Below are 14,558 nucleotides of genomic sequence, written 5' to 3'. Positions count from 1 at the left end.
CTTAGCATTGGTTGGACAATTGGTATGTTAATCCATTATGTAAATGTGTTTGTGGTGCCTCGTCCAGCTAATTACAACCCAATTTCTTTAACTCCCTTATTTTCTAAAGTTTTTAAACATCTTTTAGTGAAATAACTCAATAGGTTTGCTAGTTTGTAATTCGGCTTTTGTAAAGGCCTTAGAACATGTGATACCCCTCTTACAATCTCCAATGCTCAAACGAAATCCACTGATTGTGGTCAGGAAGTTTGTATGATTGCCCTTGATTTTACTGCTGCCTTTGACCATGTTAATAATGAGGCTCTTGTTTTCAAACTCAAACAGTAGGGAGTGGTTGGGTCTTTTCTTAGCATCATTGTTGAATTTCTAAGTAATATATTGCAAAGAGTTGTTGATGGGCACCATAGTGAGTATAAGAATGTTATATCTGGTGTTCCTCAGCGTAGTGTTCTTAGCCTAATAAACAAGTTTGTTGCATATGCGCATAATGCTACTCTCTTTGCATCAATTCCATCTCCTGAATATAGATCTGGTGTTGCTGAATTCCTGAATAGATATCTAGCTAAAATTAGTGTATGGTGCAAATTATGGGGCAGGAAGTTGAATCCTAACAAAATTCAAAGTATGATTGTAAGTCAAGAACAGAGGGTCCTCAACAACCGGATCTCAGCATTAATAATGTCTCTTTAACTGTATGACTCTTAAAATTCTAGGTGTGATTCTCAAAAGCAAATTTTACTTTTCAGAAACATATCAGGTTTGTTTCTTTTTAACTGCACAAAGCATTTACTTATAGAGAAAGTCTTTGAAGATTTTTGGTGATCAATCTATTCTGAAGAAGTCTTAATTCTTTCATTTTATCTTCTTTCAAGTATTGGTCTCGTGTCTGGTCATCAGCTGCTGATTCTGATTCTCATCCTAATTTCTTATTCCTGATCTAGATGTTAATCTCTGACATCATCATTAAATTAGTTTGTTATGCATGTTGCATACGATTTTTCATAATGCTGACCAGCCTTTGCATTCAGATCTTACTGAACAGTACAATCCTGTTCATAATACTAGGTATGCAGTTAATTCTAAGTCATGCCTTCTCCATCATGAGGCTCAATACTAAACAGTATTTTTTAAGTTTTATTCCAGCTGTGACCAAGCTGTGAAATGATCTTCCTAATCAGGTAATTGAATTGGCAGAACTTCAAAAGTTTAAACTTGCAGCAAATATCTTTAAGTTGAACTAGCTGACATAAGACTCTTCTCGATCTGTTTTAATGTTACTTTTTTATATTTAATTTTAATTGTTCATTACTTCTCTTGTAATTTATCTGTTTCCATATTTCCTTTCCTCACTTGGCTATTTTTTCCCTGTTATGAGTCCATGGACTTATATCATAATGCTTTTCCACCTAAGGTTGTAGCTTAGCTAGTAATAATGATAATAATTATATTACTAATTCTAATTCTAATAATAATAATAATAATAATAATATTAACAATAATTAGAGACTGCCTTACTCTTTCATACTGCTCAAGACTGAAAGAGGCACATTACACATTCCAATACTCTTGTACATAACTTTACTTACTCGTCATTCTTCTAGTGCCAAGAATATGCCAATGATATTCAAATGATAGGAGGAGGGCCCTAGAGTTAATATTAATATTGGTTTATATTGAAAAGTATCTTTTCTGTCAAATAGATGAATCTTATGTAGAACTTTTGAAAATCGTATACGTGAAGTACAGTAATCATAAAACTACATAAAAAATGGTGAGAAAATCCCAATTGAGAAAGGAGTTAGACTGGGAAACCACATCTCTGCTAAATTATCTAGCGCATCCTTAGAGGTTTTCAAGAATTTAGATATAAATTGTAGGAGTTAATATTAATGGGGAATACCTTAACAACTTATTTTCAGATGACATACTTTCATTTAGTGAATCATGGGAGGAATTTCAAAAGATGATTGAAGATTTAAAATGAGAAAGCATAAATGTAGGCCTAAAAATATGATTAGAACTAAAATAATGTTCAATGAAAATATATATGAACATATTTATGTTGTCATCATCATCATCACCATCATCATCTGCTTCTATGCATATTATATATATATATTTATATATATATATATATATATATATATATATATATATATATATATATATATATATATATATGTTGTCATCATCATCATCATCATCTCCTCCTACGCCTATTGAGGTAAAGGGCCTCAGTTAGATTTTGCCAGTCGTCTCTTATTTTGACCTATTAAATCAATACTTCTCTATTCGTCACCTCCTACTTCAAGCTTCATAGTCCTCAACCAAGTAGGTCTGGGTCTTCCAACTCTTCTAGAGCATTGAAGAGCCTAGTTGAAAGTCTAATGAACTAATCTCTCTTGAGGAGTGCGAAGAGCACGCCCAAACCATCTCCATCTGCCCCTTGCCATGATCTCATCCACATATGGCACTCGAGTAAACTTTATTATAATTTCATCTCTAATCCTGTCCTGCCATTTAACTCCCAATATTCTTCTGAGGGCTTTGTTCTCAAATCTACAAAATCTGTTGGATATTGTTTCATTGTCATACCACGACTCATGTCCATACAGTAACACCGATCTCACTAAACTGATATATAGCCTGATTTTTGTGTAATTTCATGTGATTTATTTTCAAAAGTTTATTCAACCTAGCTATTGTCTGATTGGCTTTTTTTCTATCTTTCATTAATCTCCAATTCTAAAGCATCTCTATTAGAGATCGTAGTTCCTAAATATTTAAATGATTCTACCTTATTTACCCTTTTTCCTTCCAATGATATTCTATCTTCTATTGCACATTCCATTCTCATCATCTGTCTTTCTTCTATTTATCTCGAGCCATACCGCCTATGATATTTCATGCATTCTGATAAGCAAGCATTGCAAATCCTGTGGTGTTCTGCTAACAAGGACAGCGTCATCAGCATACTCTAGATCAGTTAATTTCCTACTAACAATCCATTCTAATCCTTCTCCACCATCTAAAACTGTTCTATGCGTTATAAAATCCAAGAGGAGGATAAACAACATAGGTGACAACACATTCCCTTGGAGTACTCCACTGTTCACTGGAAATTCATTTGATTGGACACCACTAACATTAACTTTGCACTTACTATGCTTATGAACAGACTTAATCAAATTTACATATTTATGAGGAACTCCATAATTAAACTCATTTAAATTGTACGCTGGCCTTAAAGCAGATGCAGTAAGTATCGTTTTGTTTGCTTCATAAAGAAATTTCTTACTCTTTCTCTCCTGTTAGTTAACAGAAAATAATAATTTTTTAAAGAAATGTCCTTAAACAATGCATAAGATAAAAACAAGAAACGATTTTATCACCACCAATTTATTGATTATTCATCAGTTTTCAGAACGATAAAAGGGATTGACAGCTGCGAGTATAGGATGACACCTGTGAGTGATTTTCAAGTTATGGAAACCGTAGGGTAGAAATGAATTTCTTGTTTAATCTGGTGAATCAAAATAACTTATCAAAACTTAAAATAATTATAATCGAACAAATTTCATATCACCCTCCACCACCACCTGTATATAACTCGTCAACAAAGATGGGGACCCTAGCACCAAAGCAAAGTGTTACCTCTAGACCAACCAATAATGAGAATCATGATGTCCCTCTCAAAAATTCAGATGCTCCACTGGTTTGCTGCATGATGTGATAAAAAAAGATCCCTGTACACCAAACAACACAAGTATCCCATACTTCTCTCAAGTTAAGAGTTGTTAACCCCATTGTCTTAGTCAAGTAGGTCTTGATGCCAGACCACTGGTCAAGCCACAAGACTGTTTGGAGGGTAACCATGGTAGAAGTCCCTGTGGTCACTGATTCAGAAGCCAAAAAGGGTGTGCCTTCTCATAAAAGTTTCTCCAAGGGAAGGCACCCCATTAGTGAGCAGACTAAACTGTTAACCTTGAGAGGTGCAGACTCGGAAAACTCTCACTCACTCTAATTGCAGTAGGGGTAGGTTACTGCATAGACAGGAAGCAAGAGTTCTTAGATCCACAGATCTGATCATTAGCTCGATCCTGGGGCAACTAAAAAGATCTGACCATGGCAGCACCAGTGCTTATCAATGACCGAGGACCTACTTGAAACTGGGACCATGGTTGCCACACCCAGTTCACTGCACTCATAAAACAGGTTCTTGGCTTCTATTGGTACTGGGGCCAAGGTTTGGTAACTTTGAGGCGTCGGAATCTTACGCATCCTCATCCCTAACAAGTATAACAGCTCAGCAGTTTTCTCATGAGAACTAATCCTCTTCACTCACAAATACAAACCGATCGGCAACATGATCAGGGGCCCATGAAGGACCAAGTTGGTTGTCATCAGTGAGAGAAAAGCCTAAGGTACCAATCAAAGTACAAATGGGGGGGGGGGGTTACAAATTGCATTTACAGTAGGGTCCCGAATTATGCGAGAATTTGGTAGATCAATGGCCCCGCATCAACAGAAAATTGCATATTTCGAAACATATAACAGCAATAATGCCATTAGGGCCATGTCAAACAGCAACTTGCCCATTCAAATGTGTTTACTACCCATTTTCAATACTTTCTATGCACTATACTGTATTTTTTCTAATATTAAATTGTTCAAATCAAATATTTGAAACGTTTTAAAGTTTTAATTAATTGAAATGGTAAAAAAGACAACCAGGATGGATGTAAATACCATAGATTTCCCCTAATATCATGACCTAAAATTTGGATAAATTTCAATAAGTTCAAGTCATATCTATTGCATAAGACAACTGATGAATAGCAAAACCATCACTGTATAGACTAGCTTTTGTTGTATCACTGAAAATCCAAAATTAACAAAATATAAGAGATTTTATATCATGCATTTCCTAAGCACACCAAAAATCAAAATCAAAATCAGAAACCATTGTTTTGTTTATGTTCATCTCCGATCAAAACGAAGAAACAAATGCATTTACACATCTATGTTTAGGTTATTTACCAAGTACTGTATTGATTATATGATGATTGAGTTATTATCAATGTTGAGTTACTTAATTTTTCTTAGAACTTCAAAATAAATGAAAGGAATGCGATTTTTATGTTTTTTCTAAACACGCCGCCTAAAACGGAAACCTTCCGTTTGTTTACTGTACACTCCATCATCGATCATAATGAACAAACGAACGCATTAACGACAAATTATCAAGGTGATAACTAATGATATTAGGAGCTTTTAGTAAACAGTTATTACATATATTTCACTTACCATATCCATATAAATTCCTACATACGTAACAAAACAGAAAAACACTTTTGTTTGCATTTAATCAACAATAGCAAACTGCCTCTAATGACAGTAAGATAATCTACAATAATTCTAAACTACTATGAAGGATAACTGTCCATTCCATATCCAAAATCTTTCCCAAACTTTAGTTATAAGTAAATTTGTACCAACCTCAATTATGAAACCATCTGCAAAAAAAAAAGAGAAGATAGTACTAGGCCAGTTTTTAAAGTCATCGAACAATTGGGTTACCACTATAACGTTCGATGTGACAGACATGGTGTGAAATTGGAGAAAGAAAGGATAATTTGATTCAAGATTGATTTTTAATATAACTGAAACTTTGTGAAGAAAAAAAATTTCATTTGTCGGAGAGAGAGGTAAGAAAGGAAAGAGTGAAATGTAGCCTAGTGAGAGAGAGAGAGAGAGAGAGAGAGAGAGAGAGAGAGAGAGAGAGAGAGAGAGAGAGAGAGAGAGAGAGAGAGAGAGAGAATTTTTAAATATACTAAACAAAAAATATGACAGGTTATAACACATTGGAGCTTATGTAATAATATCTGTATAGATGTTTTGAATAAGTTTAGAAATAGAATAAACAATACTTGTTACTGTATTCATATGCGCATATTCTTCAGAGCGTTAGCTACACATCAGCTGATCTGATCACAGCCAAAAGTAAAAATAAAACAAGTTAGCAATACTCGATTGTTAAAACACCTACAAAATTTAAAACAAAAATACATAAATGTTTCTTTAAAGCACAATTAACTATTTAAATAGTAGTAATTTTCTAGAATAAAATGTTTCCTAAAAAATAGTGGTTTGCTGATGAAATCGGATGCCGTATTTTAAGCTACGATTGAAATGGATTTATTCATGGTATAATTTATTTGTTTATTTAATAGACACTTTTTAATGAAAACTGAATGTGGTTTCTTCAGCTATATGTAAGTATTGTATAACGAGAGAGAGAGAGAGAGAGAGAGAGAGAGAGAGAGAGAGAGAGAGAGAGAGAGAGAGAGAGAGAGAGAGAGAGAGAGAGAGGGGGGGGTTTATATATCGTGTACTATACAAAACAAATCTTTGTAAAGCAAATCTATACTGTTCAAATTATACGACAGAAAATATTGGCAACTAATTACCGAAAGTTAGGCTATTCACTGCCGATAAACGTACCCAGCCTACGTGTGAAAACCTTGAACACCCACAGGGGGAAAAAATATAGCTTTTATATATACTGTACTAAAAAATAATTCTTTAATATACCATTATTAACACTGCCCCTAAAAAAATGATAAAAGATTGCCGAGAATGTAACCAATTCTGTTTACATTTTGTCAGCTGGACTCTCATAGTTAAAAGTTTATTTCATTGTTGATATGGCATTTTTCCTTAAATAGGCTATTTATTATGAAATTATTTTAATAAAATGTAAGGAAAATATCATTTGGTTACATTTATTATCAGGAACCGTACTTACGGCTACTGATATACTTGAAGACAATAGATTTGATATGTTTTGTGGTGCTTGACTCGCAGACTTTGAACAGCTTCGCAGATACAGAAAATCTATAATTGAAAACTAGCGATCGCATAAATGGGGAATTGTACATTTTGGAAACATATAATTCGGGACCATGCTGTGCTTCTCTTGATTATGGTGAGTAAGCTGTGGGGCACAGGGATAAGTCACTTCAGCCACCAGGCCATAGCAGATGGCTGTGCTCAACAAAGTCCTCAAGAGGTGCCATTTTCTCAATTCTGGATACCAAGAAGGAACCGACTCTTTTCTGCCAATGTAGAAAAAGTGAAGAAAGGTGACCAAGATCATTCAACCGTGTATCTAAGACTTGTCTGTTACCAAGGTAGTCAACCCAGCCATATGGATTTCAGCCCACAGGGCTAAGCTCCCAATCTCCACAGTCATGGTCAATGAAAATTAAACGGCCCATCGTCCCTGCCAAATCTGGCTACTGAGGTATTCAAGCCAATGACCAAATACCCAGACCCAGGGGGGTGTGAGCCACAGCCCCTAAGGAATGGGTATTACTAAGAACCAGCCACTTTCCATGGAAGAAAAGTGGTGTTGTCAAGATCCCTATTCTTAGGACTATGAATGGCCCTTCTGGACTTTGACTTTTTCTTCTTTTTCTTGTAAGACATGTCAGAATCCGAGTCAGGTTCAGCAAGCAGAAAAGTCGTCTGAACAACCATCAACGATGAAGCTCCCCCAAGGGGAAATCCAATAGGTTTGCTCTGACAGGAACCATAACATTGGATTCAATGTCACATGGGAAGAGGTAGGTACTCTAACTGGCACAAGTAACACAGACATAAGAGATGGGGTCACTGGTACAGGGAGAATAGGAGCCACAGGCCTGGGGGGGAGGGGTAACAGGAAAAGGAGTGATGGGCACTAGAGCAACACACACAAGTTTACTGGCACCAGGACCTTTTTATGCCGTTCTGGCCTTGGCACTTTCATTTCCCCTGGGACAGAAGCCTTCTTAGCTGCTTTCTTGGCTAAGATGCATTACAAGATCACTGGTACTTGGGTCACTGACCCTGTTAGCACTGGAATTACGGCTGAATCTCTGGTGTCCCATTGGGGTCACTGGCCCTTGGGACACTGAGGAAGAAGTACCTTTAGCTACCCTCTCCTCAAAATGACATTAAGGGCCTACCTGCAAGACCTAAGGAAGGCCAAGCCCAAGCTGACCACCTGTTGTTAATTACTTCATTAAAGATTTCAACGACCATCCCAGCTACCTTGAAGACATTCCCTACTATAAACAAAGAAAAGTTTACATACGCTTAGGAACAAACATTGTTCGTATGATGAGAAATTGTATTATACATTTGATATTTAAAAGATATATAGGGAAAACAGTTACTTGAAATAAAAAACTTCCAACACAAGAGAAATAAAATACTTCACTCTGAAAAATACGTAGAAAAATAGCATGTTACAAATAATTCCACACCATTACTATTAAGCATACAAACTACTTACTTTCTTATTCGGGCATCAAGTTTCCACTTTTCTGTTTTCAGACTATTATGCCGATCCAGAGATTCTTCTATTTGTCTTACAACTGCTTTATTTTGTAACAGTTCATTGCAAACATATGCAACAATTTCACTCTTCTGTGTTGGATTTAGTGCCAAGAATGGAAGTTGTGCAAGCCACTGGGCCATTTTGTAAGCATCCATTTCTGCCAACTTGATGTCCCATTCTTGTGCTTTCTTTGGATTTTCCCGCCTTTCTTTTTCAGTTCCCATCAACCCATGTATAATCCGTACCTAAGATATGGAAATGAAAATTATGAAAGAAGTGCAACTAATAACATTATAGATATATAGAGGAATAGAATTACAATATAATACAAAAACAATAGCCAAACTAACGTCTAAAGGAACTACTGTACATATACAGTAAAACTACATATCCACTGTAATAATGTTCTGAACCACACTAATGCCCTATGAGGAATTCCACAGATAATAGTCAACATAAACTTTAAGGATGATTTTAGCCTGAATATTCCACCAAAGACCTGCAATTGTACTTTATACGTAAAAATAGAATTTTAATAATAAAATTTTTTATTTCTCTACTCGACTGATGTTCATATTGCTTTTATCTCTGGAAGCCTGGTTATGTCAATGTTACCCTTTAAAAATTTAAAAGCTACCCATTGCCTTTCCTTCCCATATACCAATACCTCTAGTACAGCAATGAGACTTACGGCATTTACCGACAACAAAATGCAGCACATGCAGCCCCTTCTTCAGGGTTTTTGTATGGTTTTTATTAGTTTTCAGTAATTTAAAGATGTTTCAATAACAACTGTAAGGGACCATGTTTTATTAAAGCACAATTAACTATTTAAATAATCGTAATTTACTAGATTGCAATAATGTTTCCAAAACAAAATCTGATATTTTAAGCTATTATTTGAGAGAGAGAGAGAGAGAGAGAGAGAGAGAGAGAGAGAGAGAGAGAGAGTCAGCTATTGAAAAGTAATTGAATGCACAGTTTTTGTTTATTCATTTATAAGAAACCATTATTATCAAGATATTTAAGTTTTTAGTTTATAAAATAGGCTGTATTTCTGTTCAATAAAGTTTAGATAACATATTGCACAAGAGACAACACATAGGAAGTTGCGTCATAGTTCAAGATTAGCGACGTAAGCTATGAGTCATCTGAACGAAAACCCCGAGCACTTACAGTAAGTACAGTTAAGCTGTACTTATTAATTATTATTAAAAGAAGGAGTTTTACCAGCCCAATGAGTCAAGCTTGACTCTTACAGGGCTGGCCCGGAAAAAAATTGGGATATAAAGAATTATAAAATTATCAAAATTTAATTGATAATGAAAAAAAAAAAATGAAAACAAAAATAATTATATATATGTATATACAGTATATACTGTACTTATAATCTTTAAATATTCTAAATATGGGTGAATAGATGGATGAATAGATATATATACAGTATATATAAAATCTGATCTGTAGTAATATTACTGGACGTATATTACAGAAATATACACTACAGTATCAGTGTGCATTAGGTTACAGTACAATATTATTAGATATGAACAACTTTTGTTACAGAGAACAGTAAGGAGATGATGATGACTCGGTAAACTTTTCTTTAGCACAATACTGTATTGTAACCTTACTGTGTCCAGTATGTAGTGTACATGTATGCAAATGTACTGTACACAGTACATATGATTACAAACTGTTGTAAGAATGAAATTAAAACAATATAAGGCAGTATTTACTGTGTTAAGCATCAGCTGTGTCTTTAACCTTCCTATTCTACTGCGAAGAATGAGGTCTGACTGTATATAAACAACGCTCTGTACGCATAATCACAATGCGGTAGTTTAACCTTGAGATCAACTGCTGCTTAATATAAGTTGAACACAAGTAATTGATTACTGAAATGCTCCCATAATTGAAAAATAGCATACAAATATGCTTTAATAAACCACAATTAAACACAACAATGTCTAAAGAAATATGAAGGCTTAATAATGAAGTAAAATTTAAATACTGTTTGAAGCTTTAAAATGAACTAGCCGTGCGGACGCACACATACCCAAGCGCTAAAAAAGAGAGAGAGAGAGAGAGAGAGAGAGAGAGAGAGAGAGAGAGAGAGAGAGAGAGAGAGAGAGAGAGAGAGAGAGAGAGATGTTCGTATAATAACTAATAAAAATGGCTAAAAACGAACTATATGAAAACTGTGGTATCCTGTAACATACTGGTGCTGATGCAATATTCATCATGAATATATTTCAAATAAATTAAGAAATTATATAAACAATGCACCATTCGTATGTGCTTATTATCTCGATGCGGTAGCGGGACCTTCAGATCAGAAGCACAGCTAATCACAACCGACGGTAAATAAAAAAGATGGTGCTTGTTGATTGTTAAAATGCTTCCGAAATTGAAAAATACAATACAACAATGCATTAATGGAGGATATGATATCTTAAGAAACAAGAAAATTAAATAATATTCAATAAGAAAATATTGATAAAATATGACTTAGATGAGTGCTGAATCATGGTGCAGTGCAAGAAATCTACAGAAACTCTACTTTTTAAGTTCAACATAATATATAACGGATTTTGATCAAAGTGAAAAATCTATTTTTGGGTGGGAGGGCCATGTTGTCCTGATGGAAGGGTTCCTATAGGTAGCCTTCTAAGGGATATTTGCTACAGTGATAATCCCAGAGAATTAAACCAAAGGTCTCCAGGATTCCAACTCCTGGCACGAGTATCCAATAAAGGATATCGTATAATATCAGGGGACGTATTCTAGATACGACACATGGCAATCTTCACCACGAGTAGATTTAATGCTTCGATGTAAGGGGGGAAGAGTGGCAAAAGAAAGGTGTGCCGTTCTAGGTACCGGGTGGATCTCCTTCCCTACTACTACCGCGACCCCATTACTAATCTTGCCATTAAGCAGAAATGGCCACAGATAAAGTAATTTTGAGAGGGATCAGCAAAAGGGTGGGTTCCATCAGGACGACATGGCCCTCTCACCCAAAAATAGATTTTTCACTCGGATCAAAATCCGTTTTCTGGGCTCACGCCATGTCGTGCTGATGGAAGTATAATAGAGAATTGTCTTGAAATTACTATTAGCTGTGGGTTTGTGTATGTGCCTTCTACCTTGAATAGATTTCCTTATCTGGTCTACTAGACCTATATGTGAAAAACCTGGAGCTGGTTTTGTGCCTCCTGACCCCGGAGGAGAAATGTCGATGTCGACAATAAGGATTCTAGGTTTGTATTTCCCGTTGGACCAAAAAGGAGTTGAAACATACCTTTTACTCACCTTAAGAATGTAAGGTTATTCCTTTAGAAAACATTATTGTGATTTCAAGAAACTGAAAACCCTAAAGGGGTTTTAGTAAAACTCTAATATACTTTATTAGCTTATAACTGAGGGAGCAGTAATAAGACACAAATACGGTTAAGTATTCTATTATGCAACTAAATTATTAAATGTAGTTACATCAAAGTATAGTACGGTCCTGAATTATGGGTGTTCGAATTATACGATTCCCCATTTATGCGATCGCTATTTTTCAAAAATGAATTTTCTGTATCTGCATGCTGTTCAAAGTCTGCTAGTCAATCACTACAAAATGTATCAAATCTATTGTCTTTTTAAATATATTGGTAGCCCTAAATAAGGTGATTTATAATAAATTTTATAAAACAATATTATCATTACATCTTATTAACATAATTTCATAATAAATAGCCTATTTAAGGATAAAATTCCACATCAACAATGAAATCAACTGTTAACTGTGTGAGTCCAGCTGACAAAATGTAAACAGAATTGTGGTTACGTTCTCGGCAATCTTTATCTTTCTCCAACCTTTTGATAATTTTATTGGTAGTGTTAATGATGGCATATTAAAAGCATTATTTTTGTTTAGTATAGTATATATAAAAGCTTTAATTTTTCCCTTCGGGCATTCAAGGTTTTCATGAGTAGACTGGGTTCGTTTATTGGCAGTGAATAGCCTAAATTTTGGTAAAGAGTCGGCAATATTTTGTCATATTTTAAACAGTATACATTTGATTTGCTAAGATTGGTTTTGTAGAGTACACGGTATAATTACAAAAATCAATCTCTCTCTCTCTCTCTCTCTCTCTCTCTCTCTCTGTAAGAAATAAAACCTTAGTTCACATATGGCAACCTGAGTTTAAGAATGAAATTAACATGACTATTGTTAGTTGTGGCGATTAATTCCTCGCTTCAGGAGGTACACGAAACAAAAACACGGCATTCGATTACAACAGCTGATTCAATCTCTCTCTCTCTCTCTCTCTCTCTCTCTCTCTCTCTCTCTCTCTCTCTCTCTCTCTCTCTCTCTCGTCATACAATACTTACAAATAGATAAAGAAACCAAAATCAGTTTTCTTAAAAGTGTCAATTAAATACGTAACAAAAACATTATACCGTGTATACATCCATTTCAATCGTAGCTTAAAATACGGCATCCGATTTCATCAGCAAACCACTATTCTTTAGGAAACATCATTTCATTCTAGAAAATTGCTACTCTTTAAATAGTTCATTGCACATTAAGAAATTGTGTACTTTTGTTCTTAAATTTCAAGTGTGTTTTAAAAATCGAGTATTGTTGACTTCTTTTTGTTTTACTTTTGGCTGTGATTGGATCAGCAGATGTCTTAGTTTTCTTTGCTTCACTTTCTTTCTCTTCATCACGATCACTAGACCGCTTTGTAGATTTTTTAAAGAAACTATCGAAAGTTGCTTGGTACGGCTTTTGAGAATTTTCCTGAAATGGGTTAAACAGACATCATCGAATTGCGAAACTACACGGAAAACCTGAAGTTTCTGTAGGTGATACTTATCAATGAAATCAACCATGTGTTGAAGATAAGCTAACATCTCTTTTATTTCAGCCAAACTTAAGGTGTGCTCTACCTCCTCAATGTCCTCCGACACACTCAACTGCGCTTGGAACTCATCATGCTGCATGGCATGCACCTCCTAGAGGAAGGAACGAGGAAGGTAGGGTGCCTCTTGCTCAAAGCAGAAACCTTCGAGTTTGTATAGCCGGTTTTCCTCAGGTTACTCGTCAAGAAAGCCTGCGCCTTGTCATGATCAAAGATCATGACCTCCTTAGGTTCAGTCTCCTTTCGAGATGCTGGTTCATCCCGCAATCTCACGAAGCATTCCGGGTAAGCTGAAATGTTCAGCCAGAATTGGAGATCGTCGAGGGGTTTGGCCCCCCTCTTCTCAGAGATGTAGAGTTTCACAGTCATCATGGGCATAAACTCCGCATACCTCCAGGGGTTGGTTTTGGAGCATTGGGGTAATTCAGAGACTCTGACACGCTTGTGGGAGCCGCTGACAGCGGCCGAGCGTTGTGCTTCTCTGACTTCCCTCCTCATCTCTTGTTGTTCCTTGTGCATCGTTTCCATAATCAGTTGCAGCTGTGCCATGAGAGCTTTTCACCCTTGGATAACAGCGGGTCCGATTGAGGGAATGGGTCCGATTGAGGGGTTGGGGCCAAAGAGGTTGACGGCACAGGTTGATCAGCCGTCACAGACAGTAGAGGGTCTTCCGTCACTGTCGATACGGATCCTTCTTCCTCCTTGGGTGGCTGGCCCACCTCTTCTTCCGGATTTTCTTGTAGAAGATCCTTTTCGGTGTCTGAGGACACCTCTGACATCCGTTCTTGATGGATGTCCATGCCTTCGAGAGCCTTGTTGATGTCAGCCTCTATCGTCAGTTGTATGAAGGGAGGCTTGACCTTTGCCTGAGGCACAACCGCGTTGGATTGGGCCTTAGGGAACAGAAGGCTTCTCATCGCTTTGTTTGGCAGGTAAGGTCCCGGAGAGTTCCTCTGGAACCCTCTTACCCACCTTCGAAGCATTTCCCTCGCAGTATCCCTCGACTCCGTTGTCTTGGGATCACCGAAACCATCGGTCATCAAGGCCGAGCAGACGGTGCAACCTTTCGGATCCCAATACCTCAGGGTTTCAGTTGCGATGGAGCAGGGGACACGAGACCTGCACATCTTGTGGCCACAAAAGTCACTGCTTTAGTGGTTGCAGTACATGACTGCACACTTCACCTTAGCCTCCTCCTGTAAGGACAAAAAGAGTGAAATGAGTATGGGGTAATTTATCACACTGATAAATAA

The 14,558-nt window shown here is 36.3% G+C and overlaps 1 protein-coding gene across 1 annotated transcript in view; it reads right to left on the bottom strand.

Annotated features, from left to right (window-relative positions):
* The window catches only part of tou (toutatis), a 510,442-nt gene that overhangs the window by 147,538 nt on the left and 348,346 nt on the right, over nt 1–14,558 (bottom strand). Inside the window, exon 26 of the mRNA XM_068348421.1 lies at nt 8,342–8,631. Within this exon, the coding sequence (XP_068204522.1) occupies nt 8,342–8,631 (290 nt within the window). The remainder of the gene's footprint in view (nt 1–8,341; nt 8,632–14,558) is intronic.

The sequence above is a fragment of the Palaemon carinicauda genome, chromosome 2 (assembly GCF_036898095.1).
Source record: "Palaemon carinicauda isolate YSFRI2023 chromosome 2, ASM3689809v2, whole genome shotgun sequence".
In the NCBI taxonomy this organism is placed as follows: domain Eukaryota; kingdom Metazoa; phylum Arthropoda; class Malacostraca; order Decapoda; family Palaemonidae; genus Palaemon; species Palaemon carinicauda.
This window is presented reverse-complemented; position numbering and strand designations above follow the sequence as displayed.